At 38.4% G+C, this 27,999-nt stretch overlaps 1 protein-coding gene across 1 annotated transcript; it reads right to left on the bottom strand.

Annotated features, from left to right (window-relative positions):
- Nucleotide 1: 1 nt before the first annotated feature.
- Nucleotides 2–9,163, bottom strand: LOC762989 (golgin subfamily A member 2-like). The gene is made up of 9 exons (XM_011670011.2): nt 9,074–9,163; nt 7,600–7,769; nt 6,604–6,619; nt 5,466–5,579; nt 4,937–5,018; nt 3,155–3,282; nt 1,149–1,288; nt 578–634; nt 2–219 (listed from the first exon to the last, which is right to left on the bottom strand). Exons 2-9 carry the CDS (start codon nt 7,750–7,752, stop codon nt 70–72), a joined length of 840 nt encoding a protein of 279 aa, XP_011668313.2. The 5' UTR covers nt 7,753–7,769; nt 9,074–9,163; the 3' UTR covers nt 2–69.
- Between the last annotated feature and the right edge of the window lie 18,836 nt (nt 9,164–27,999).

Here is a 27,999-nt window from a genome sequence, read left to right as displayed (position 1 = left end):
AATCAATTTACTCCAGATTAATGACTTCCATTGTTGTCTCCCATCTCTGCCCCCTTCCCCTTCTTTTTCTTAATCCTCCTGTAACGTTGAAGTGTCGTTCTCCTTTAGGAGTTCCAGCTGAGCATCCAACTGCTCTGCTTCTTGACTCCACTGCCAGTTTCTAAGCTGAGCTTCTTTCAGTTGACATTTAAGACGTGTCAACTGGGCCTTGTTACGCTTCTGGAAAACAAAAATGGATTTTAAAAAAATATGAACATCGATGTCACAATCTGCACAAAACATGTTATATTTTCATGTTTTTGTGATTTAATAAAAAACTCCAATTTATGTTTTTATAACAACAATGTTAATATATAGCTATGCTGGGTATACATAAAACTAGTTGGATCAATTTAACTGGAACGTAATGTATTCAATCTTGTCAGAATCCACTAATGTCCCTCAGCTTGTAAATTCAGATTGCTTTTTACGATAAGGTTCATCAAAAGAGATAAACAAATAAATCATGGCCTTCCACCTCCACCTATATTGGATTTTAAAAAACTGATAATGAAACAAAGTATTTGAAGATGAGCACCTGCAATACGTCAATGTCTTGTTGGATTCCAGCTTGCTTGGAGGTTTCTTTTGATACCTGTAAATGATAGTACGAATATTTAATCATGAACAAATATTTTCTTATCCTGGCCATGGTCAAAGAATTGAAGTTAATAACAATTTAATTATCTCAAAATATGCATTTTATCTATTTAGAGAACAGTTGCAAGTTTCAAATCATTTGCAGTCATGACTTAATTCGTTATTACTAGTACATGCCGATAATACTCACAGTCCAATTTTTGTTACAACATCCATGGTACATTTTTCCTAACAGTCAACATTATAAACTCTTAAATAACAAGCTTAGTTGAGCATGTGACCTTTACTTACTGGGTGCAAGCTGAAATTTAAACAAAATCATAAACATCTTATTCTGTTTGTATGTACCGGTAACCAAAAAAATTGATTCAAATTCAGATTGATTCAAATTGTTATGCATATAAAATTGCAATTAATTTAAAAAATGTTCAAGAATCGCTCTCTTTCTTTTCACTTTCTCTTACAGTTTCTTATTTTATTTTCATTATAGATAACTGCTACATAATCACCTCTTGTTGCAGCTTATTTAGCTTCTGTTGCAGCTCAGTTTTGATGATCTGTTGTTGATGTAGCTCTCCCTCCAGTCTACGTTTGGCTAATAGCTCTCCACTCTCTGGGTCCATCTCCACCTCTGCTTTCAACTCAGCTCCTGTCAAATTTGTTATCAGTAAAACATCACTTATCCAATCCAATCCATCATTGAGTTGACCAGTTGAGCTTTTCATTTAAAAGTAAACCTTTGTGAGCTATCAAACTAATTACTCCCATCTGTGTGTGATAGCTATCTAACAATAACAAGTGTTCCAGTGGGATGTCAATGCTACTTGTACTTATGATGGTTTCGTGAAGCCCATGCAGGGCCCTATTTCACAAAACTTGTCATCAGTGATAAATGACAGTTTTTGTTATAAGCTAGTGAAATCCTTGCTTCTGATTGGTTATCAACAGATTTTTCACTGGTTTTTGTCATTTGTGATAGAAAAAAGGCTTCGTGAAATGGTTCCCTGAAGACCAGCCTACTGACTGATTTATACTCAATCCTCGAAGAGCAGACAAACGTTACACTGCCCTCTTTCAGTAACACGTGACCAATGTGATGCCCTCTTCCTATTATCAAGAAGCAATACTTTGGAGATTAACTGAAAGGGAGACTTTATCAAATTTCACCATTTGGTTTGCCAGACCTACATATTACTAGTCATATCACCCAATGATCTCTTCACAAAATTGATGACGTCTGAAGTAATTAAGGTTTCACGATGTGACTCCCATGTGACAGTGCATTGTACTCTGTGTTGAAAATGTTTGGCCAATATAGAGAGGCCAAACCTGAATCAACCAAGAAAATGGTAAACAACATTAGAAGAAAAATGTGATTTCTGTTTACCACGGCAGTTTTCATTTTGTTTTCATTTAGGATGTATATCCTATAATGAGACTCCAAGGTTTTAAGTCCAATTCTATGAAATATTCTATTTGGAATCTGACTTTCTGTTGAGTGTAGATAATTGCATTAAACTTTTAGCCCCTACTATATTTTCACATGATTTGCCAGCAAATCATGTCAATATTAGGTTTAATGCGACCCTCTTTGATGTTTGTAAACAGGAACTTAAACTGTCATCCCTCTGGTATTTATGGCTTTAGAATGATCAATTGAGCAGACAATTATCAATGATTGTTGTAAGAGTGGACATGATATAAACATTCATATTAACTTATAAAGAGGTGACAGTGGAAAAGAAAGGGACTGAAAGATGAAACAACATTAGGAATCAACCAATTTGGAAGTGCAATGGGTTATATGATTGTACCACAGTTCTTGGAAACAAAAATGGATACAAGAAGTCTTCATTTCAAATCTCAGGAATCCTGAGTCCATTATTATTTTGACAAACTTCCTTGGATAAAACTGAAAGCAATTAGTTCCCTGGGCTGCGTTTTATGAAACCGTTTTAACTACAAGTTTGCCGTCAACCCATTGTAACATGTGTATTCAATTTAACACCTGTTTCAATGGGATGATGGGGAACTTGTACTTATGATGGTTTTGTGAAACGATGCACAGGTCTGTAACCCCTCAAGTTGCAACCAATACATCCTGTTTTCAAAATGGGAAACCTATCTGTTCTTAATGTTTTGGGGAGTGTAAATTCTATGTATTCTACCATAAGGAGATTCCAATAGTATATAATGTTAGCCATAGGAAAGTATTGACTGACAGTGTTTTATAAATTTGTGCTGTTACCCACTTTATTTATGATCCCTTTTTTTGGGGGGGGGGGGGGGGGTCAGTACCCTAATCTGGAATGCCTGATGAAAGTCATGGGTCAAGAAAATTAAGAACCACTGCTCTAATCACTGAGCAATATTGTCACTAGAAATATACTTGCTTTCTTACAGAACTTCCAAAGTTTTAAAGAAAAATAGGTCTTCTGAATTCACAAAGTCCTGTTGTTTTATAAACATCCATGACGTATTGATGGAAGCCATTCAATCAATTGCCATCTCTCACTTTTCTTTTCCATGTCCTCCTGAACCTTAGTCTGCTCCGCAAGTTCAATCTGATGAGGAGAGTCAGCTTCTAGCTCTAGAATCGATTGACTGCGCTTGGCCATCTTGTCTTTGTACACCTGGTACATTCTAAAGGAATGAACGCAAAGAAGGGAAATATATGGAGAACTGTTAATATTACAGAGGTAGAAAATAGTTTTATTCTCAAAGGTATGTGCTGAAAAACGACAACAAAGAGCAAAGTATACATCAAAAGGCGATGTGTGTGTGTGTGCATGTGTTAGAGTTAAAAGGGAGAGGAGAACTGAAGGATGCATTTAATTGCAGTTTGTTTAAATAATTTGTTTTAAAAAGGACAAAGTAGCAAGTTACCTATTGAAAGAATAGGGGAGAGAGAGAGGGAAAAAAGAGAGAGGGAGAGAGAGAGAGAGAGAGAGAGAGAGAGAGGGAGGGGTGGGGTGGACGAGAAGAGAGTGAGAGAGAGACAGAGACAGAGCAATAGATAGGGACAGCGCATGCGCTGGTTAATTTTGTGTAGCTTAAACAAAACAATAAAGAAGGGTGCATTGAAATAATACTTGATGAAAATCATGAATTCCTTAACCTCTGCTGAAAATAAAAACATCTCCTAATATAATGATATGTATACAATGAATTTTAGGCTCTTCATATGGTGAGAAAGTGATATTTTTGTGAGGCGATCTATTGGCCCATATTGATAAACAGTGAGAAAACCTCCTTGATGTGAAAAGCATAGTTAGCCTTTCCTGTTCATCCTTCTTCCTGAACCAAGCTAAAGCTTTCTCTCACATGCTCTCCTGGTCTTTCTAACACACACCTTCATGTTCTCAGCCTTCCCCTTCTCTCTCTTTCTCTCTCTCTCTCTCTCTCTATCTCTCTTTCTCTCTCACACACACACACACACACACTTTCTTTTTTCCTGTTCTCTCTAGCTACCCTATTTCAATAACAGAAATCTTCAGATTGCTTACCCTTAATCTCCATCTCAATATAAGAGGGATTTCAAGCGGGAAAATCCTATAAACTCTTCTCACCTACACTATGCCCATGTAAGTCTCTTAATCTGTATCTCATCAATTTTTCAAGAGTGGAAAATTTGATGAAAATCATGAGTTTCTTGAGTTGATATGAGATCAATTTGACCTGAAGCAAAGTAACCTACTTAAGTAATAATTTCAAAATAAGAATGTCAAAAGTCATTATTTTTGTCACTCTCTTGCAGATTCTGAGATTGAGTTAACTACTCTTGACAGGGGATGGGGAGGGGGGGGGGGGGGCATTTCCCCCCTTTCTACACTGCTGCCCTTTAAGTCAGAATTATTTTTCTCTCCTCCGAGTCAGCCAATGATTGTGAAAAAATGATTCATTCTTCGTAGATATAGTTTACATCTTCTCAGAAAACTGCCATTCCAGCGTCTAGTGCGTGAGATTGCACAGGACTTTAAGACAGAGCTACTTTATTGATCAATCTCAAGAGTCATAGAGATGATGAATAAAGTTCTGAGAAGAATTTAGCTTTGTTTATTAAGAATAAGTCCTATTTTCACAATCATTTCATGAAAAGAAATAAGAAACAATATTCAATCCTCCAACAGATACATTTGTCTGCTGAGAGCCAGAAGGGCATTAACTCATCATCTTTACAGAGTTAACCCATTGAATACAGGAACCAGCTAGCTCCTGTATTAAGCCAATGGAGATGAGAGAATTCAGGAGTCAACAGATAAATGTCCTTATGACTCTTAGTGGACAATTCACTGACCTGCTCTCTCTCGACCCGTCTTCTTCTGCTCTTACTATCAGCTGCTTCAGACTCACATTTTCAAGAACTGTACTGTGAATAACTGTGAAAAATAAATCCAATACAATACAAGAAAATCATCACTTTGATAAGGACTATAAAAACACCTCATTTTAAAACATTTTATTTGTCGAAAGAGGATGACATACATTTCATACATCAATTGTAAATGTCAATCTGATGTGATTACTCATAATTCTAATAAACCCTGTTTTTAAATAGCATCTGCCCTGTTTTGAGTGACTGATCAAAGTGCTTGAGGGAAAAAGCCTGGGAATTGGAATGAGTTGCGATTGTATTCTTGCAATACCCTTCATCTTTTCCGGCAAAGGGAGTGTTTAAAGTGAATAAGATGTTATTGCAAACCATCATGAACAATCATAAACACATTTTCATGATTTCAAAATGAACATCATACTCAGTAAGTTTATAATGATTTATTATTTTTTTAAATATACCCCCAAAACAAAAAATATTTAGAAATGATTACCTTCTTGTAATTCTTTAGTGTGGCTCCTCTTGTTAGCATGGACCTCCTGAGCAAGACATATCTTTCTTATACACTCCCTCATCTCTGCTTTTAGGGAAACCACCTGTTGCATTGCTGGTAAACATGGATGAATAAATACTTTATCATGTTTTATATCAAACTAGCTACAGGCATGATTGGAGTTGAGAAAACAATTGAGTACAACAATAAGACTGATCACACCTGCAGATTGTTATAAACCAAATAACAAAATACATGTTGATTGAACCTTCTTCAAAATCTGGGTCGAAATTACAACAGAGCTATAAATGTTACGTTTGATAACAACCACAGTATATAAGCTACAAATGGGAAACATGAGAATTACAAGCAGCTTTTTTCCCCAGGTTTTCCCCAGCTTTTCAATACCTCTTTATGATCCCTTATGTTGAAAGATTGAATATTCATATTGTAAGATTTTCGAACTGATTAATATTAGTGTGTATCATAAATTTTTGTCAATAAACGGGAAGAAAAGACAGTTTAAAACATTTTGATTTCTAGAAATAAATCTTTGTTGCTTTTTTTCATTCTCATAAGCCTGTAATACAGATAAAAACTGTCTACAAAGCTTTTAAGAGATTGAATTTTATTATATCTAGAAAATAAAATTACAATTATATTAGGTAGCATAGAGAACAAAAATGTAAACTAAAGAGTTAGTATACTCTCTATACTTCAAGAGATTATGTAATGTACAAGGAAATAAAATCACCTCCACACTCTAGAAGGATGTACTACTCATTAAAATAATATCACAGGAAATTTTAAGAAATAAATTCCAAGACAATTCTGTAGCCTTGTGTATTGCCGCGTGCGAACAAAACAATGACCGCCTACATAATTCCAAGACAATTCTGTAGCCTTGTGTATTGCCGTGTGCGAACAAAACAATGACCGTCTACATAATTCCAACATAATTCTGTCTGGAGGCAAAACAATGTAATAGGGAATCAAGACTGCTGGTAGCTGATTTCTTACAAATGTTTGTGATCATGTTAAATTCACTTCATAGTGACCCCTTTTTTCCTTAAAGCTTGGGGGAGTTGAGCTTTTGATACATAGAAGGTATTAAGTATGCCATCTGTCTAACACTTACCTTTGAGCAACTCCTCCTACGCAGGCAGTTGAAATGGAGTCAACACATGAGCGAGAGACAGACAGAGAGAGTGAGATAGAGAGAAAGAGAGAGAGGGAGAGGAAGAGAGAGGTAGAGAGAGAAGGAGAGAGGGAGAGAGAGAGAGGGAGAGAGAGATAGAGAGAGAGAAAGAAAAGAGAGAAGGAAAGAGAGTGAGAAGGAGAGAGAGAGAGATGGAGAAGGAGACAGAAAATGTGAGAAAAAGAGAAAGAGAGAAAGAGAGATAAAGAGAGAGAAAGAGTGTGTGAGAGAGAGAGAGAGAGAGAGAGAGAAAGAAACAGGTGTCCATGAGGGAAAATATATGGAGAGTAAATAAAAAAAAGACAGCGGAAGGTGTATAAAAGGAAGGAAAAGAGGGATGGAAGGAAATCAAGGGAGGGAAGAAATATAGAAATATAAAGAAAAGAATTTGGGAGGGAAAATAAAGATCAATCATATTTCATTGTATTAAGCTAAATCTAGACGTTTGTATTAAGATGAAATAAAGTTTTATAGAATCAACTAAGACTTAAAGAGAATATTCAAGAATAAAAATAAATGACAAGTGCAAAAACATCTTTGGTAGAACAAAATATGAGGCAACAAAATTGAACTCATAGTCTGTGTGCATCAACAGGCTGTCTCAAAATGTGCAGTACTTTTCAATTTTCAGATGTTTTCATTCTTTGTTTAAAAAAGTTGCCTATTCTACCCAACCCATCTAGTGGTTTATGAATAGTTCAGCATTACTTCATGTTCATTTAATAATACCACTCCATTTCCAGAATTTTAGATCAGTTTTCATGTTAATGATCCTCTTAATCTAGTCAATATGGTGCAAATTAGGAACATTTCAAACCCGTACCAAAGTACTGATAATAACCTGATACACCTTACCATAATAATATTATCCAATTGCCAAAGCCATTATGTAATAATATTGAAAGACAAAAGATAACTTTTTCATTGAAATGATACCTGAAGGGTAGTAAAGATCTGTTGATGTTGCTCTATTTCACTGGCTTGTTGCTTCTGGGCCTTGGAGACACTCTCCACAGCCTCAGGCAAGCTATCTGGCTGGTAGCAGTCATTGGCACCAGGAGGTTGAAAAGCATCCAGGCTATAATCCATGTCGTTAGATTACAGATCTGCAGGAAGAAAAGGGACAGTTGGTTCTTTTTAATTTCAATTTGTTCATTAGATGGAATAGTATCATCTCTCAGACTCAGAAGGGCGTCCACCCATGTAGGTGTACTTTAACACAGAGTAGATGTTAATGCCCTATTCACCTATGAACAGACAATATGATACATAACATGCGCTTGGATGGTTGCCATATCTTGTTAATGAATTTTGCACTATAAATATCAGAATATAATAACAATAAAGACATCATTTATAATGCAAGACATATGCACCTAGAGGGCGCTCAAGGCGCTTACTAATAAGTTACATATAAACCATACTTAGATACAATTATGCTTACATTAATTACATTATACATGGTGAAAAAGTTGATATTAATTAAAGTTGGCCATTATAATTTATATAAATTTTCAGACTGGCCTTAAAATTATCTACTGATTTAGAGTCCTTTAGTGTGTTTGGGAGACTGTTCAACAACGGGGAGCTGCTGAGGCAAATGCTCAATCTCCCCATTATTGTCTGGTTTTAAGGTTAGATCTAGGTCTATACTTCTGACCCAACACTGCAACAGTGTCATCAAGCAGGCCTTGCCTTGTCAAGAAAAGACAGGAAATCAAGGACTCAGGCTCTTAACCTTCATAGTTTTGCCTTTTGGAGCAAGGATAGATCTATAGTCAAAATTTGCAACAAGGAATCTGCAATTTGACTTCTAATAGTGATACTAAGTTAGGCCTCTAGATACAATTTATACAGCTACCCGGTCTATATAATGACTAGATCTAGTATAGGCCTAGACTAGTACTATAGTCTACAAACTCTTGAGTCTTAATACTCCATTGAAGGATAAAACTTATTAGAACATAGCCATAGCCATAGGGTCTAGTCTAGGGTCTAGATCTAGACTCTAGAAGAAATATTAAAATTTAAATAACTCCACATCTAACAAAGATTTCAAAAGCTTCCATGGCATGATTAGACAGAAATAATCATCAGGTATGGGGAATTATTTAATAAAACTGACATTTTTCACTTGTATAGAGACAGTCAGTGGAGCCAGACTTATTCTCAGCGGAACAGCCATCCATCGGTATAGGAACTAGTACCCGGCCCCGCCCCGCCGGCCAGGCTTCAGCGAAGCCGCGCCGTATTAGACTAAGACTAGAGTTAAGACTTCTTAACTCGATCATATTAATTATAAATAATTAAACTGTCTGACTCTGAAGAAATCTAGGCCTAGATCTACGTTAGATCTGAAACTAACTCTAGAAAGACCATTATTTTACAAATAAAATACTTCATACATTACCTGTAATATGCTCGATTGTAAACAGTGATGTTAATGACAGCAGTTACTTTCCGATGCCGATGGAATCAATTTTGTTTTCTTTCTTTACTAGACTATATTCTTCATGATTTTTGTTTTTTGGCGGATCATAAGTCACGTGACCAATCACCTGATATTTTTCGTTTGATTTCCGGATTCCAAGAATAACATGAAGAATATTGAAAATACTTTTCTCATCATGAGGGACGTCTTCATTAGCATGAAATAGAAAATATGATCCCGCTATCTTGCGGCTGTGAAGCTATACCGATAAATAGCCCGCAAATAGCTCGATATCTAGCTCGAGCTGGACGGGTCTAACGGGGTAGGGACATGACCCCCTTACCAATATCTGCTTTATTTATTGGTGCACGCTTCTGCCTCCCCTCCCCGGGCCCTTTTAAGCAGTGGGGTGGGGAGGGGTCACTTGAAACAGCTCTTGTATTTATAAATATTTTACAAAACAATCGTTGGCAGAGTACGATTGTTTTTGTTAGGCCCACAGCGTTGTGCTATGATTCATCTCTTTACCGTGAATCAAATTTAAAGTTAATTTCCGGATTTTCGATCTCTCCCTGGCCCTGAATTTCCGCAGAGGATATGTGTTCATGATTGTGTTCTTCCACATCCCCGGGAAAGTCCCTACTTATTCTAGAGTTACTATGCTCATTTCTTTTCAATCATGTTGTAGATCGATAGATACATCATTTTGAAGTATTCATTCTTTGTCTTAACAACTCTTGCTATGCAAACGACCTGTATATTGAAGTTTTGCTAACAACGCCGACCACGGATAGGCCTATATTGTTTGATCTATTCCGATCGTTTTGTTTATTTTACTTAGCTGTAATTACTCGTTTCGAGGAACTACTCTCGTCCCATCATCTCTTTGATTCATATTCCAGGAGCCAAATATTAAAAGGGAATATTATAAATGGAAAAAATGACATCCCTTGTCTTTTTGGTAAGGGGGGGGGGGGTCAATTATTAAGAAGCGAAGTTCAATGACTAGTCTTCCATTTCTGGAGAAATCTGTATCATTATTATCTGGAAAATTCATTATAGACAGTCATTGCCCTCGTACAGGCCAATCAAAATTAATTCTCTTTTTATCTGAATATCCCTCTTCCCATTCCCGATTTCTCTCTTTCTGCTTACCAAGAGTGCATGTGATTTAGGTGAATGGTAACATATTCATTAAAAATCATGAGCTTATATTATGACCATAGAGCTTGTGGATCATGAAGAGTACATGTTGAGATGATGATGTTACCATTTCAAAGATGCCGCCCATCTTCACTTGATCCTGTTGTAATAATATTAAAATTATTTTCCTCCCTCTCCTCCCTCTTCTCCCTCTCCTCTTTTCTTTCCTTTTTTGTTCAAAGCCACTCTGTTGCTTTTATTTTCCCATTTTATATTCTTCTCTTCATGATTTGTTTAATTACGTAACTCTCAGTAAAGAATGATCGTATTCTCTTATTGTTATACAGAGCCCCCCCCCCCCCACCTCTCTCTCTCTCTCTCTCTCTCTCTCTCTCTGAAAATCTTACTTGGGCTCCACATAATTAATAATACCCAGCGGAAGATTTCATGTGCAATAGGTGTATTATATAGAATACGACACTTGATTCCTCTAAATATTGATTAATATCTACAATGCAATCATTCTTCCTCATCTGTCCTATTGTACTTTGATATGGGGACATTGTGCAAAAACTTTAATGAATCAAGTTTATGTTTTACAGAAAAGAGCACTACGTGCAATTACAAATTCTCACCCCAGAACCCCATCTGAACCGCTTTTTAGGAAATTAAATGTACTTACCATATTTCAAATACATGAATTGCAAGTTGGATCATTTATGTATATGTACAATAAGAATATGTTACCTTCTATTTTCGATAATATGTTCAAAATAACAAAGGATGTTCATCCTTATTACACAAGACATGCTAATGATTTATATATTCCATTGTTAAAATACCGTACTTCACGTAGATCAGTTAAATATTCCGGAGTAATTAGTTGGAATGCAATACCTACCCATATAAAAATGTGCCCATCTGTTGCCTCATTTAAACGTAAATACAAGAACTATTTAATGAAGGAATTCCTATCGTATGTTTAATTTAATTAGCCTGTACTCATTTGTTTATTTATTTACTACCCATTGTTTTGTTTTTTCTCTATACTTTGTATTATTATCTGAGGACACTGGAGCCCAGCCTTCGAAAGGCCAATGGCCTCTGCTGGCTCCTCCATATTCTTTGTATTATTTATATTTATATATTTGCTTATATGTATAATGTATTGTTAAATGTATTTTTATACGAGAAATGGAAATAAAATGAACTTGAACTTGAACTTGAACTTGAACTTGAACTCTTTCATTCCCCCCTCCCTCACCTCCCCGTCCCTCACAATCCATGTAGGCCTATTACGTATTCCACTACTTATTACCCTCCATCCAAACTCATCTTGTTCTCACCGCTAAGTATTAAGCGCTATATAAATCCAGATTTATGTGTTTATTATCTGAGTATTTATTTATATTTACTTATGTTCATTATTTACTATTATTACACTCCGGTATTATATTATTACCAAGAATCCCTTTATATCACTCATATTTCAACCGACTGTTTGAAGACGAAAAGTAATCATTCTTTCACTGGAAAACCATTAAATACTTTCTAATCATCTCTTTGTTCATAATGCAGGCCGGCGGAAGGGTAGGCCACTTGTGGAAAGTACAGGATAATGAAGCCCTGAATTAGGCAATTGGGAACACTCATAGATGGTGTTTAGGGTTGAACACTCTGGTCACTACAGAACATTGACATCGACGTCACATCTACAGATTGGCGAATCATGCAGTGGATGGCACCCCCGTATAGGGAGGATTCTTTCCCCAAAAAATATATGACAATCAAACTAACTAGCATACACACATACTCACAAATCCCAAAACAATGGGGGCGGTATCATACTTTTCCGGCGGGACATCTTCTATCCAAATTCTCTTGCGAGCAAGAAAAGAGTATAACCTTCTGTATCTTGTATATTGGGATATCAATCCCCCCCCCTCCCCCTTTCCCCCTCATCTCCTATTCCTGACAGTGGACTAATGGAATTCTCTGAAAGTCGAATTCTCTTAAAAAAGGTATTGTAAAGAAATATTCTCTCCCCTCTCTCTCTCTCTCTCTCTCTCTCTCTCCATCTCTCTCTTTCTCTTTCTCTCCCTTCAGTTTTCCATGCAGTCCCTTCCGCCTTCCTTCTCTTTTCTCCAGTGTCTCCCCTGTCTCTATTATACTCCCCTCTCCATATTTTTCCTACCACATCTTGTTTGCTCTTTATGTGTTGTAACCGACCTTATAATACAATCTCAGTTGCGTATAAGTTATGAAAAACGTCCTTCTTGGTTTTTATAGGATAATGTTCTGACAGAACAGCAATATAAGAATCATTAATATCGACGTGAAATCAATTTACGGCTAGGGGAATGTGTCTATTTTTGGCTGGTGTCCTCGACGATTGCAGTAAGAAAACTAGAAATGCAATCGTGTCGCAACGATGTGCGTGCAATGACGCCATGTTTCTACGTGTCAAAGGAAAGAGCTTCTCTCGGACTATCCAGAGCAATTTGTACGAAGTCTGTAGCTTCTGTAATATTGGAGATAGGTAGGGCGAAAGAAAGGCCTCAACAGTGACCTTGATGGGATGGTAGTGACTATGCCTACGAAGTTTGAAAGAAATTGGGATAGGGGAAAAAACCTAGAAAGGGCTTGCAAGCACTGCGTGCAAAAACCAATGGGATTTGGTGCATGTTCGTCATTGCAGTCAAGATCGTTCTGGGGGCCAAAAGCGTGAACCCGATATGCCCCATAGACAATTCGTGTAATGTATGGGCGGAAAACGTACAGGATCTGTATTATGACCGGAGTTAAATTGTTTTTTCTCTCTCTCTTTATGTCTCTTTATGGGCCGTATTTGGTATCATTAGAAAGAGGATTTCATGGTAGTTATTGTAAACAACTCTCTTTTTTTCTATGATAATCCTATCGAAACACGTGATATAAAATATATTTATAGGACAAAATGGCGTCTTAAATGGCCCCCTTGACCAATTTCAAAAATCCGGCCAAGAGGTGCCCTGCGTATTGCAAATCGGCATGTCACTGCAAATTTTCAAGGAAAAAAAAGGACGTTTAAGGGGCGAAAAGCAGTCTGAAAAAATGACGTCATAGCCGAAACGTGTTAGGTTCGGGCGGAAACTCGGCGGAATTCGTGTAGTGATCTTTGTTCAAATGCGATTTACTCACAATTTTCTGTGTGAACATATATAATACTTGGTATCATCCGAAAGGGCTCTTCATTGCGGTCAGTTTGACACCATTGTTAACTGCGCGCAATGTATTGCGCGCATTGAACGCGCTATTACGTAATCCATAGTAAATACATCATTTTTGGCGATAACTTTGCGCTGACATATTTGAATTTTACCAAACTTGGTAAACAGTTGTCATGTATATGGATACATATATCTGCCAAGTTTCATTGATGTAGGTATAAAGATCGCCATTTTAAAGCAAGTTGAAGTTATTTTGGAATTTTTCTCGAAAATGGCAAATTTGGAGGGCATTTTTCTCAAATTTGGTCAGTGTAAGGGTATATAATTTTGTATAAGGCTGGAAAGGGCATATCTTCAAGTATCTAAATCCAAAAAAGGGTACGGGTTTGCCAAGCCATTATGGAGATACGGCCACAGAAAGAAAGCCAATTCCCAGAACTTTAGAGGGCGCTAATTATGTTTTGCATAGTCATTGGAGCATGAAATTTGGCATGGCTATGTGCAATTATAAGATAAGGATAATGTGAGATTTAAACACAAAACGGAATTTATATGAGAAAGTTATGGCAGTTTTAGATTTTTAGGGGTCCATTTTTCAAGAATTTGAGAGATTTTTGACGGAGTCAGTTTCAGATTTGAATTTTGAGTACGAAGATGGCATTTTGAAGGTCAGGTCATACGTCGCAGATGAAAGAACATCTATTAGACTATCTAGAGGAATTTGTTAGAAGTTTGTAGAATCTAGGATAGTGGAGATAGGAAGGAAGACAGAAAGGCCTTAAAATGGACCAAAAACGGACAAAATGGCGCCTGGACGGTTATGCATGAGTGATTTCGAAAATCAAAGAATGTAGTGACCTTGATGAGATGTTAGAGACCATGCCTATGAAATTTGAAAGGAAAAGGACATGATGAAAGCACCGAACCAGGAATAACAAACACTACGTGCAAAACGAATGCGATTTCCTGACGATAAGGAACAGGAAAAGGAGGAAAAGGAGAATATTAATGGGGCAGAATGTGAACGAAAACAAGGCAATGACGAAGGTTCGTCATTGCAATAATCGCCCACGAAAGATCGACGATCGGAACTGGCACAAGATGTACATGTAAAGGATTGGAGATAGGGGGGGGGGGGGGGGGTATCTTCACCTTCAACTACAGTAATACCTTTATTCAATTTATAATAAATACGAACCAATTTTAGTAACAATAATGATAAGAAAGTCAAAATAAGAAGGAATAAATCTTAGATAAATGACAACGAACATAATTCAAATAGGCATGCACAAAACGTTTATTCATTAAATAATACGACTACTACTAATAATAATATGGTTATTTATATAGCGCCGGTATCCGTCAGGTTCTGACGCTTTACACAATATTACCCTGGTCGTAGCCGAGCTGCCAAAGTAATTAGCGCTCAAGCATATCAGGTACCCATTTACACCTGGGTGGAGAGTGGCAAATGTAGATTAACGTCTTGCCAAAGGACATTAGTGCCGCGGCGGGACTTGAACCCCGTACCTTGTGATCTGCACTTGGATGACTTATCCACAAGTCCCCAACACCTCCACAACATTACTTTCCATAATGTTCATTGTCCAATGGAACCCCCCCCCCCCCCCCCCCCCCCCCCCCCCCCCCCCCTCCCTCTTCCCCCGAAGCCAAGCTTCGCATACGCCACAGAGAAACGCGTATTCGGGCGCGAATGTGACAAAACATTTTCCTCTCATGCATATTGAAAGAAATATGAATTTCTCTCACATGATATTGTTTGAAAACAAATCGATATATGCATTCATAATTATGGCCATGAAATAAGTCGGTTCAAAAGTTATTTCATTTTGTATAAAACTAGAGCTATATTCAACGCTGCAATTTAATAATTTGAGGGTTTATTTCTTCTTTATTTCAACGTGTCGTATTACATTTCAAATAACAGCCGTGCGAGAATTTTGTTTGTATATCATGTACTTGATCGACTTTATACCCTTTGGATGCGAAAGACCTTCACCATGGAGTGATTTAGATTGCTGGAAGTTATCGAAATTCCGAGCAAGCCGGCAGAATTCTAATTAATCCTGGAGGAAAAATAATAACATAACGCATATGAAACTGAAAAGAATGAACTTAGTTATGACAACTCTATTTCAAAATCTTTGAATTTATATAAGTTTGATTTAAAGTCAACCTACACATTGCATCACAGTTCTTTTTATCCTGATGAAAATAGATCTTCATTACATCCGGAAGTGTTATGATCTGTAGTGACATAAACAAGTGCCTTCTTTTGTAATTATGAAGTAATACATTGTCGGCGTTCATTTTGTGTAGTATTAAAGAGTAAAAAAATAAAATATGATGAAACGTTTACAGATAAAAGAAATGCACTTGTGGTATATTCATACTATAGTTAAAGCTCTTGACTCTCATAAAAGAGGTTCCGGGTTCGATCCTTGATTGATGCTTATACCCTTGGACAAGTGTTTTTGCCAAACTCTTCCATCCCAGGTGTAGATGGGTACCTGGCAATGTTACAGTATTGGAGTAGGTTCTTATGATAATATACAGGGCCGGCAAATATGATTTGTCTACGTTAACAAAACAAAAAATATTATTATTATGTATTTTAAAGCCTATCTGCACTAGTTTGACCAGGAGGGATTAGACCTACATGGTCACTGACAGGTGGTTATCTCATCAAATCAGCTCTCAATAAACATAAGAAAAAAGGGACCATGGTGAACTTCAGGCATTGTTTGCTGTTATTATAGAGGGCATAAGTAGCTATAAAGTAGCACAGTGGGGCTTTAAATGAAAAACATGTTATCTGTAATCGACTGACTAATTCTGTGACTGATATATATCATATAATGCCAAAGTCTTTTTCCCCTTTAATTATTAGTATTCATTTTTTATTTAGCGTAATTTTGAGGCTTGACAGAGCATACACTCTTTTAACTTTGAATTATAAATCATCATGTTCATTAGATCAATAAGATTACTTAGAAAGCTTGCGTATTGTGTTTGATATCATGAACGAGTATAAACACAAAGTCCTGTCTCTGATGGCGTAGCTAAGGGAAACAAAGGTCATGTCCCAATATATGGTGAAAGAAGGATGGAAAGGGTGAAAAGGATAATCGAGAGAACGAGAGAAAGAGAGAGGGAGAGGGAGAATAATGAGGGATAACTAGGGGACATTTAGGGCCTTGATAATTTGCATTTTATCCTCAGAATTAGACCGGTGCATGCTCCTTCCATGTATACTGTTTCCCCTTTATCGTCTGAGCCGACGCTAAGCCATTATGCTCGTCTCCTTTTATAACTTGTTGGAAAGCTTCACTAAGCATCCGTCCAACCCCTTGTAAGATTCAAACTCGCCTCCTATAATCGAATAGAATGAGAAAACAGATCGCCTCTCTGAGACGACATCGATCGGTAGACGTGACATTCTCGAGAAAATTTCGTTTGCGATGAGTCGTCTTTTAGCGATAGTATATCGTACTGTATAAACGTTTTCCCCAAAATGTGTCATTCTTCAACCAAGCCCGAGGCGAAAATTTGTCTTGCGGAACGTCCCTGGCCGAGGTTTGCTGGGTAGAATTTCAATCGGAGCAGTTTTGAGAAAAGTATGGGTTGCTTAGCGAAGTCGAGTGGTCGGATAAATATATTACAAGGAGTAGCCTACAGACACAGATAAATGAGAAAGGAAGAGAGAGACGGAGAGGGTGAAGGGAGATGGGGAGGGGGAGAGGGGAGGGGAGAGGGGAGAGGGGAGAGGGGAGAGGGGAGAGGGGAGAGAGAAACAGAGAGAGAGAGACAGAGAGACAGAGAGAGAGACAGAGAGAAAGGGACAAGTAAGGGGGAGGGACCTAATTTATTACGGACAGATTTATCCCTTTTTAAATCGAGAAATTATCTACTTTGTTGATATTCATATTTATGCAGTCATTCGCCATCATTCTAGGACAATTACCCTCTGGACAATCACCCCGGCCAATTACCAGCGGGACAATTACCCCCAGAAAATTCCCCCCCCCCGAAAATTATGACCTTAGATGCGCGCCGTTGCTATTATTTACACGTAAAAACAAAAACCGCTGGAATTTTTGCAGGTTGTTTACAGCGTAATATCTGAATGAGCCTTACGAACATTTTGCGAACTTTAACTGCCGTGTCGCGTTCAACATTTACTGTAACGAATTCATGAAGTATCTTCTGTGAGATAAAAATCTTTAAATTATTTTGGAACCGGGCAGGCAGGCAGTGTGTTTCTGAAAACAAACAATAACTCATCAATCAGGCAAGGAGACGGTACACGGAAACACGCTTTGGAATTAATTCGCTTAAGCGCCAAATTGAATCCAAAAAATCGATTAACGGGAGAGTTGCTCCCCATCGTCTGTCAGCAGCCTCTTTAGCGTAAAACAAATTGAAGTATAAATTCCTGGATATTGAGGGGCATTCGTACGGTATAGGAAATAAAATGAGGTTATAATAGTATAAGCTTTTAGAGCTGTAATTATTAAATTTGAACATTAATTCATCCGTTCCTGAATCTAGTCATGTCAACTCGAAAATTTCAAAAGTTTTTCAATGTTTCTTTCAAGACTAGTAAAAGTTGGGAGTCTAACATTTCAATCCTACTTCGTGGTAATAGTGAGCAAACGAATGATGAAAGTGCTTTGAATATACTGCTCAACGTGGCAAGACAGGAGTAATAGAATTTCCACCGACAATTCGACTCTTTTCATTGTTCGAAGATGACACCTAGGTTTCATAGGAAAGATGGGCAAGGGCCGGATGTGCACTCCCCCCCCCCCCCATCCTCCACCCCTCTCCCTAAATCAGCCGGTCATCTCTAAATTGGATATATTTATGTAATATACATCGAACCAAATAAGAAAGGATCTTCGCTTCGCCAAAGATAACAGACAACCAAGAGTAACTAAAAGGTTTATGGAATCAAGTAAAGCATTCTGATTTTCCTTTGTACATGAAGAAGCTTGAAGCTTGGCTTGAAACGGCCCGAGGAGTATTCAATCTCCTTAGACAAACGTGATTTGCTAATAATTGTTTAGACAGAGCGGTGAAGGTCGTTAAACGTTAAACAAAACCATCTGGAAAATTCCAAGAATATGACCATCGTTTAATCAGCAAAATCAATGTTCACTTTTTATAGGAACGAATAAGAAGAATAACAATTCTATTTGAATTGCGCTACGAATGATTCTGAAATCATAGATTTCGTCAAGATATTAGCATATGTTATGTTTAATTTAGTTTTTATACCCTATTATCTTAAGACTATAATATGCCGCAATTTTTACATTTTGTTTAAACCTTTGATTTCTATGTCCTGTAACATCCAATCATTTTTATATTTATATTTAATGATACATTTTGTATAATTATGTTTCATATTTGATTGTTTATGTTAAACGGCCCCTTCTTTAACCAGCCTACTAGCTGAATGTATATTTTTTATTTTTTATTTTGTTGTAATGAATTAATTTCTACATTTAAAAGAGCCATACAAAAAAATGAGTGAGATGATCACGACCCTATATAACGTTACTTTCTGTCATCTTTTTTGAACTAACATTGCAAAAGCGAATTCTCAAATTTACAATTTTTGAATCATTTGACACACTCATTTTCCTTCCATATTTTCGTATTTCTGATATTCCGCATTTCTGAGACTTTGAAAAGATATATGGAAATAAATTGTATGCTTTGGTTTCTCCAATATCTTTTTCAATGAAATGCTAAACGAAGCGTTCATAAAATTTCATTTAAAAGCCGTACTGCTCGATCCCAAGAGAACAACAAAATAATCTCAAGGCTTTCAGCAACATGTAAATCTATTCATAGCCTAATCGCAAGGGAGGTAATGAAGAAAAACAAAACGTTTTCGTAGTTAATATTTTGTCAATGGCGGTTTGTGGTAGATTTTGTACCCACCATACACCTGTAACAGCGTATATGGTGTGAGAGAAGGTCGCGTGGTTGTCTTATTGCGATGGGAATTGTTTGGGCTCAGGGGAGGGCGGGAGATATACGAGGGACGCACAGAGGCGCAATCGGCGAGATTGGGGCTATGTCGGGTCATTTTCTATCGAGACAGCAAGGGATATGCTGAACACTCTATTAAAATTCAACTTCAAGAAGGCAATGATAAGGAGTAGTGATGAGTAGTGGTGATTTGATTATCTCTGCTAACGCCACTGTGAAGAATTTTTACGGAAATGTCTTCAATGAAACCTTCACCTTCATCGACGCTGATGATGAGGATGATGGTGGTGATGACGACGATGAAGGTGGTGAAAATGGTGGTGATAATGATGATGATGATGGCGATGATGATGATGATGACGATGATGTTGTAGACGTTCGTCTAGCTTATGAGTCCAATCCTGACTTTGGAAGTTCTCAAGAATTCCTAAAAAAAAATGGCGTACTCTGAAACCAGCCATCGAGGATGGGGGGGGGGGGGGGGGGGGGGGGGGCACTGATATTTCAAATCGAACGAGATAGAAGAAGCGACACGACCAATGGAGGATACATCCTCGATCCTTCCATCCTGTCTCCGTTTTCCTCTTTTTTTGAACTCTTTCTTCTCATTCGTCCTTTATTTTTAATCTAATGGGGGCAGGGGGCAGTGCCCTTCTTTCCCTTCGTGTCCACTTTACTGAGAACAGGTGATGCGAGGTGGCAATGTGGCAAATCAGATATTACATGTTCAAGCAGTAACACCTTTCTATTGTTTTACTCTCATTTATTCCCTTCAATTTTGTAAATGTGTTGGATTGGAAGGTCGCTTCCATTTCTCAGATGAGTTGGATTTTTAGCCACGTGCATCTTTTATTCATTCGGCAACAATACACATTTGGACAATGGGATATTCATGAGCTTGGTACCCTACTCACAACAACCTCTCTCCAAAGTGCACTTTGTATTGATTTCCCACGTGTCAAATCCGATAACATACGAAGTTAATGATAAATCATAAGAGACTAATGTACGTGCTTGAGGCGGGGGCAGGAGGGGGGGGGGGGGTGTAAACTTGATGTCAATTTTTGCCTGCCCATCCTCCCAATCCAATGTTCTGGTAGTAATGCTACGGTCACAAAGGTTCGTACGAACGATAATTTCGTACGAATCTCCCTGTTTTTCCATTGTCTTCCCGAATTTCCATTGTCTGAAAATCGTTCGTACGGCGTTCGTAGCAGTTCGTAATGGTATTTGTGACCGAGGCTTTACCTTCATGTGAACACAAATGTCAACGAACTTTTATGCATGGTAATCGGTAACATTAATATTGTATTGATATTAAAAGGGTGCTCCGCTTTGCACCCTAGAACTAACACGATGACACCTCAACGACTGGATATGCATATTATAAAAGATCGCTTTGGCACCATGAAATGTGGTGATTCTCAATCTTTTTTTCTTTTCTTTCAATTTCAAGTTTAAAAGCAAAATCAAAGATCAATCACATTCTACAAGACATAAAAAAGATATCAAAGGCATTCTCCTTCTTCGATTTTTGTTTTTAATGTTTTGTAATTTTGTTTTAATGTTATTATAATAGGCCTGTAATGGCTAAATGAACCAATGGAAATAAATCTCTGAATATTTAATTAACACGGTCACAACTGCTTTCGGAAGGATTGTGCATCACCTATTGAAATACGCGGCGAACATGACCATCAGGTATTACGTAATCCGCAACATGATTGTATAGGACATATATATATACCAAGGGTATTACCCTGGAGTGTTGGTTTCTCATGAATAGTTGCATTCGGGTTAATTTTAGTCAAATCTTAACGACGCAAAACGGTTTGATATGATTGGCCTTGTGTTTTCTCTCGTGTCCAATTAAAACATTAATTTCCATTCTCTTGTTTTTTCCAGATTTGTATTAATTGTAATTAAAAAGTAATATATAATAGCTTTTACTTCTATGCCATTTTTGTTTCCTTTTCATCTGATTATTTTATGTACAAAGAATAAGGTTGTCTGATGCGATTCGAATGTAATTCCCTTTTCCCTATTAACCTCTTTTTGGTTTTTAATCTTTCAATCTCCTTTTTTTCCTTCCCTCCGACAGTCCTCCAGCAAGTAAAATCACGTTACCATAGCGTTTAGGGATTAACAAATGGTGAACCTAGCGGCTATAAAAGAGCACGAATCACGGACTATCGATTGTCGTGGTTTCTACGTCTGACTGTTGCTCGGACCATGACGAATTTAATGAAGAGGGAAGAGGGCGAGGACGGTCCGGAATGAAAAGGAAATAAAAGATGAGGATTAACCATAGCGAAGAGCGATTATTACTGTTTCATATGAGATCGTAATATAGGGCTTCTATGCGCAGTTGAAATGAAGATGGTGTTGATAGGGACTGAAGCAAGGGAAGGGTGCTTACCCAACGGTTCCATGACACATGCTCCGCCGACGATTGCTCCGCCGACATTTACTCCGCAAAACGCGACAATTGCTCCGCGACATTTGCTCCGCGACATTTGCTCCGACGTCAAGTGCTCCGCAGACAGGTGCTCCGCCGACAGTTGCTCCGCCGACAGTTGCTCCGCCGACAATTGCTCCGCCGACAGATGCTCCGCCGACAATTGCTCCTCCGACAATTGCTCCGCCGACAATTGCTCCGCCGTCAATTGCTCCGCAAAACGCGACAATTGCTCCGCCGACATTTGCTCCGCCGACATTTGCTCCGCCTGAAGCGACACTTGCTCCGCCGACATTTGCTCCGCCGACATTTGCTCCGCCGACATTTGCTCCGCCTGAAGCGACAATTGCTCCGGTGACATATGCTCCGCCGACAATTGCTCCGACGACATTTGCTCCGCCGACAATTGCTCCGCCGACAATTGCTCCGTCGACAATTGCTCCGCCGACAATTGCTCCGCCTGAAGCGACAATTGCTCCGGTGACACTTGCTCCGCCGACAATTGCTCCGACGACATTTGCTCCGCATGAAGCGACACTTGCTCCGGTGACATTTGCTCCGACGACATTTGCTCCGCCCAAAAAGTGTCCCATTGAATACAAATGCTACTAGTACTACGACAAATGCTTCGCCGACAATATATTTTTTTCACGGGTTGTTTTTGTTTCTTTCTTTTTTTCTTCATTTTTTGAATGCATTTCATGACATTATGTAAATGAAATGAAATGAATGAATGTTGATAATGTGGGAGGAAAAAGCAGTTGCCTAAAAGTCATTTCGAATATACTGAAATAACTTTCCATCTATCACTGTACGTCCCACATAATGTACACTAAACACTCATTACATGTCATGGGAAGTTTTTTTTTTTTAAAGTAGAGCAGCAAGCCACATTCCCCAATACGCGCATACCTCCTAGTTAATTTCAAACAGCTCATCAATATGTAAGACCTGAAATTACCTCAATGAAAGAAGACTAATAACATGAGACGAAAGAAAAGAGCAACAAAGACAACCGTTTTTTGCTATTCCCCATAATGTTTGATTTAAAAAAATAAAAATAAAATTATAGCTCCTTACGCAAGTTCTCCGGCGAAAGATAATTACTCCGCTCAAAATCTGTTTCATGTATTACTCATTAGCTGATCCAAAGCTCAAGGCTATCTCTCTCTCTCTCTCTCTTTCTCTCTCTCCCATGCTCCTCCTTTTCCTGTTTACACCGTTTTCTTGTCTTCTTTGCTCTTTTCTTTCCTCTCATGCTATTAGTCTTCTTTCATTTCCATCACTTCTTCTCTGCTCCCCCTCTCGAGTTCTATTTCTCTCGTGAAATTGAAACGTAAAGTAATACAATCATGTAGTACATTCTTGTTTAGAATAATATTTTCAATAATATCCAGTCCATTTTCTAAAGGTTTCTTTCCTTTAGTTAAGTGTATGTAGCTTTAATATGTATATATATGTTAGTGTGCAAAACACTCCGTTTCATTCGAGTACTTTGTTTTCACTAAATAATTTAAGGGACTCACGAAGCCACCGGAAGAAGAGCAATTGGCTTATCATGAAGAACTAACATCAAACTGCAACAAAATGATTTGTATAAATGTGAATAAGCAGAAAGGCTGCCATCTCATTTTCCCGTCTGAATGGGTTCTCTTCCTTACGTATATAAGTGCCCTTATTTTCTAAACTTTTTTTTTTATATTTGTGTGTTTATTAAATTTTCAATCATATACAAATTACATATTTTACAAGTCATTGGTAATAATTAGACAAACAAAAAAACCAATATGTATAAGAACAACTAACAATAATGAAAGGACAAGAAAGTTATAAAAAGAAAACATTATAGTAAAAAAAAAATACACTGTACACATATAAATCATAGTTTGAACTCCAGTGCATAAAGGGGAGTGAGGGGGCACAGGAATAAAAGTTAAATCAACATGAGTATCATAAGTCAAATCGCCATTTCTTAAAATGCGAAACAAGCTTGTTCCTTTTTTTCGCTGAGAAATATTCAATATCTTTTTGTTTCTTTATAAAACTCTTAAAAAGATCAACACTTGGTAAATCCCCCTTACTTATTTTCTAAACTTCCATGATGACCTATTACATTGTATAATGCTTTACCTAGTAAGATGCATTGATCGAGGTAATTTCAGGTATTACATATTGATGAGCTACTTGAAATTAACTAGGAGGTATGCGCGTATTGGGGAATGTGGCTTGCTGCTCTACTTTTTTTTTAAAACTTCCCACGACATGTAATGAGTGTTTAGTATACATTATATGGGACGTACAGTGATAGATGGAAAGTTATTTCAGTATATTCGAAATGACTTTTAGGTAACTCCTTTTTCCTCCCACTTCATCAACATTCATTCATTTCATTTCATCTACATTATTTCAAGAAATGCATTCAGAAAATGAAGAAGAAAAAAAAAAACGAAAAAAATAGGTGTAAAGAAGATATTGTCGGCGAAGCATTTGTCGTAGTACTAGTAGCATTTGTATTTAATGGGACACTTTTTGGGCGGAGCAAATGTCGTCGGAGCAAATGTCACCGGAGCAAGTGTCGCTTCATGCGGAGCAAATGTCGTCGGAGCAATTGTCGGCGGAGCAAATGTCACCGGAGCAATTGTCGCTTCAGGCGGAGCAATTGTCGTAGTACTAGTAGCATTTGTAGTTTATGGGACACTTTTTGGGCGGAGCAAATGTCGTCGGAGCAAATGTCGGCGGAGCAATTGTCGCTTCAGGCGGAGCAATTGTCGGCGGAGCAATTGTCGGCGGAGCAAATGTCGGTGGAGCAAATGTCGGCGGAGCAAATGTCGGCGGAGCAATTGTCGCTTCAGGCGGAGCAATTGTCGGCGGAGCAAATGTCGGCGGAGCAATTGTCGCTTCAGGCGGAGCAAATGTCGGCGGAGCAATTGTCGCTTCAGGCGGAGCAATTGTCGGCGGAGCAAATGTCGGCGGAGCAAGTGTCGCTTCAGGCGGAGCAAATGTCGGCGGAGCAAATGTCGGCGGAGCAATTGTCGCGTTTTGCGGAGCAATTGACGGCGGAGCAATTGTCGGCGGAGCAATTGTCGGCGGAGCAATTGTCGGCGGAGCATCTGTCGGCGGAGCAATTGTCGGCGGAGCAACTGTCGGCGGAGCAACTGTCGGCGGAGCAACTGTCGGCGGAGCATTTGACGTCGGAGCAAATGTCGCGGAGCAAATGTCGCGGAGCAATTGTCGCGTTTTGCGGAGTAAATGTCGGCGGAGCAATCGTCGGCGGAGCATGTGTCGGGTTACCTACCCAACATCGGGGTACGCACTAGACAGGTGAAGAATTGACATTCCAGACATTCGGGCCCCGCCCCCCCCCCCCCCCCCCCCCCCCACTCCAAGAACGGACGGACCCCATGCGTGTTGCCAAAATGTCCTTTTCGTAACAAAAGAAAAAGGTCGACCCGTATTGACTTTACACACCGGACTTTTGCTGAAAAAGGGGGGGGGGGGTGCTGAAAAAGGCTCGTATACAAAAGAAAAAGGTCGAGCCGTATTGACTTTACACACCGGACTTTTGCTGAAAGGGGGGGGGGGGGGGTCGGTTGGAACCATATGGAAACGTTTGCTTGTATTTGTCTCATAAAAGAATTTGATCACGAACTGACTCCCACACGGTGTTGAGTGCTCAGGGGTCATATGCCACTGGCTTCATTGGGCAGGTAGTTCCATTATGTGAATGGGTAAATTAACTATTACAAAATGAGGGGACACATTACATTGTACAATAGGGACACACATTGTTTTTATTGTGCATAACATACTCTTTTATTGACTTACTTATTGCATGGAACTATAAAACCAAAATGCATTTTGTATTCTAACAATTGGAGTAAAAAGAATAATAACAGGTGAATGAAATGCATAAACACCCCAAACACCTGGGGAGGAAGCATTCATAAATTTGAATACATTATAGTTGATAAACGACTCCGATGAAACTATAAAACCAAAATGAAATTTGCGTTCTGGCAATTGGAGTACAAAGCATGATAGTAGGTGAATGAAATGCTTCAACAGCAACACAAACACCTGGGAAGCTAGGAAGCATCCATAAATTTGAATAATTTAGTTGATAAACGACTCCGCATGTGGACGTTTGTTGGAGCAGAAAGCAGTGGATTCTTAACAACACGAACCCATTCAACAGAATGTCGGAACGTAAATTAAATTTGGCGCGGTTGGAAAATGCATCTTTCTACCCTGCGACTTTAATGGTACGATCCAGTAAATTAAAACAGTAAAAATGGGTTTTATTTTAAAATTACTCATTAAATAAAACCCAAAACTTCAGTGATATCAGAAAAAATATGTTACATCTTACTAATAATTAAAAAAAGATGTATAAACATTGTGAAAGTGTCGCATTTTACGATAAAAGACACCGATTTAGCAAAGATGACGTCATTAGTGCGCTTGCATCAGGGAATTCAAGGTCAAAAGGTCAATTCAGACGCTGATAAGTTATTGGTCGAGCCTCTTTGTTTCCTTTATTCCGACAAAATTATACAATCAATCAAAATAAGTTTGATACCAGAAGAAAGCTAACGATTAGTATTTCCATTAACCGCTTGCCCAAAGTCTCTTGATCACAGTGAAACGAGTGAGAGCTTGCGAGAGCGCACAAAGTGTGATTGAAACTCGCTATTTGCTCTTCTCCAACACAAAAAGAGACTACATTGTGCTGGATAAATGTATTTTTTCCGACAAAAGTACAGAAAATTTGCATATGGTCTTTTTATATTATACTTTATGAAATGTTACCCAAGTGACTTCCGGGCGCCCAATGCTGGAAAGAAACGCACATTTTAGAAAACTTCACTTTTTCATGGAAAAATGCTTATTTGTTCTATGCACGCAAGTCAGATTGAGCGGATGATACAACGTTTCCATATGCGCATATGCGTACCCTAAATAACACTCAATGGGGGGGGGGGGGGAGGGGGCGGGATTCGGGCCAACTATCTCCATTTTTTATTTCATGGACAACAGATAAAAAAAAATTCATCTAATTATACGAATTTGTATCTTAGACCTTAAACAGGATGGAATGAAGATAATATTATCACGAGAGAACGAAATAACAACTTCGAGGCTTCGATATGATTTTATTCCTATCCCCTACCCTCGGTTCGACGCCCGTGTCCTCTAAAGTTGATTTGTTTAAATCACGTTCCACTGACACCGGCGTTTAATGCTGACTGACTCCAAGTTAAATGTATTCCCTTTAAAACTTTTCTTTGAAGTCTCCCTGCATGCTTTCATATTATCTTAATTCTATGGTGGCCCTGAAGGGACATCGCGAATAGACTAAATCGTGAAAAATATGCGATAAAATTCACGATATCGTCAATTTTATCGCATATTTTTCACGAAGAAATTCACGAAATTGACGATATCGTGAACTTTATCGTGAACTTTTCACGATGAAATTGACGATATCGTGAATTTTATCGTGAAAATTTCACGATATAAAGTTCACGATATCGTCAATTTATCGTGTACTCTATCGTGTACTCTATCGTGTACTCTCCTGACGGGCGCTTCGTAAACAAAACCAGCCCTAGCTGGGGGAGACAGAGAGAAGGAAAAAAAGGAAAGGGAAAGAGAAGATAAAAGGAAAGAAAGAATAATAAGAAGAAAAGAGGGAAACGGGGGGGGGGGGGCGAAGGGCTCTTGCCTCCTCCTCACTCCCCCCCCCCCCCGCCAAAAAATAAATAAGGAGAGAGAGAAGGGAAAGGGAAAGGGAAAGAAAATATAAAAGGAAAGAAAGAAGAGGAAGAAGGAAAGGGGGAAACGGGGGAAGGGCGAAAGGCTCTTACCTCCCCCCCCGCCAAAAAAATAAATAAGAGAGAGAGAGAGAGAGAAGGGAAAGGGAAAGAAAGAAGAGGAATAAGAGGGAAACAGGGGAAGGGCGAAGGGCTCTTGCCCCCCCCCCCCCGCCAAAAATAAATAAGAGAGAGAAGGGAAAGGGAAAGAAAATATAAAAGGAAAGAAAGAAGAGGAATAAGAAGGAAAGAGGGAAA

The sequence above is a fragment of the Strongylocentrotus purpuratus genome, unplaced genomic scaffold (assembly GCF_000002235.5).
Source record: "Strongylocentrotus purpuratus isolate Spur 01 unplaced genomic scaffold, Spur_5.0 spur5_scaffold_9, whole genome shotgun sequence".
In the NCBI taxonomy this organism is placed as follows: Eukaryota; Metazoa; Echinodermata; class Echinoidea; order Camarodonta; family Strongylocentrotidae; genus Strongylocentrotus; species Strongylocentrotus purpuratus.
This window is presented reverse-complemented; position numbering and strand designations above follow the sequence as displayed.

Bases quoted from the DNA above. Each gene is read 5' to 3' on its own strand.
- LOC762989 (XM_011670011.2), bottom strand. From the start codon at position 7,752: ATGGATTATAGCCTGGATGCTTTTCAACCTCCTGGTGCCAATGACTGC. The intron at 5,019-5,465 runs GTAATCATTTCT...TATTTTTCACAG, and splicing joins CACTAAAGAATTACAAGAAG to TTATTCACAGTACAGTTCTT. The intron at 3,283-4,936 runs GTCAGTGAATTG...TCATTCCTTTAG, and splicing joins GACGGGTCGAGAGAGAGCAG to AATGTACCAGGTGTACAAAG.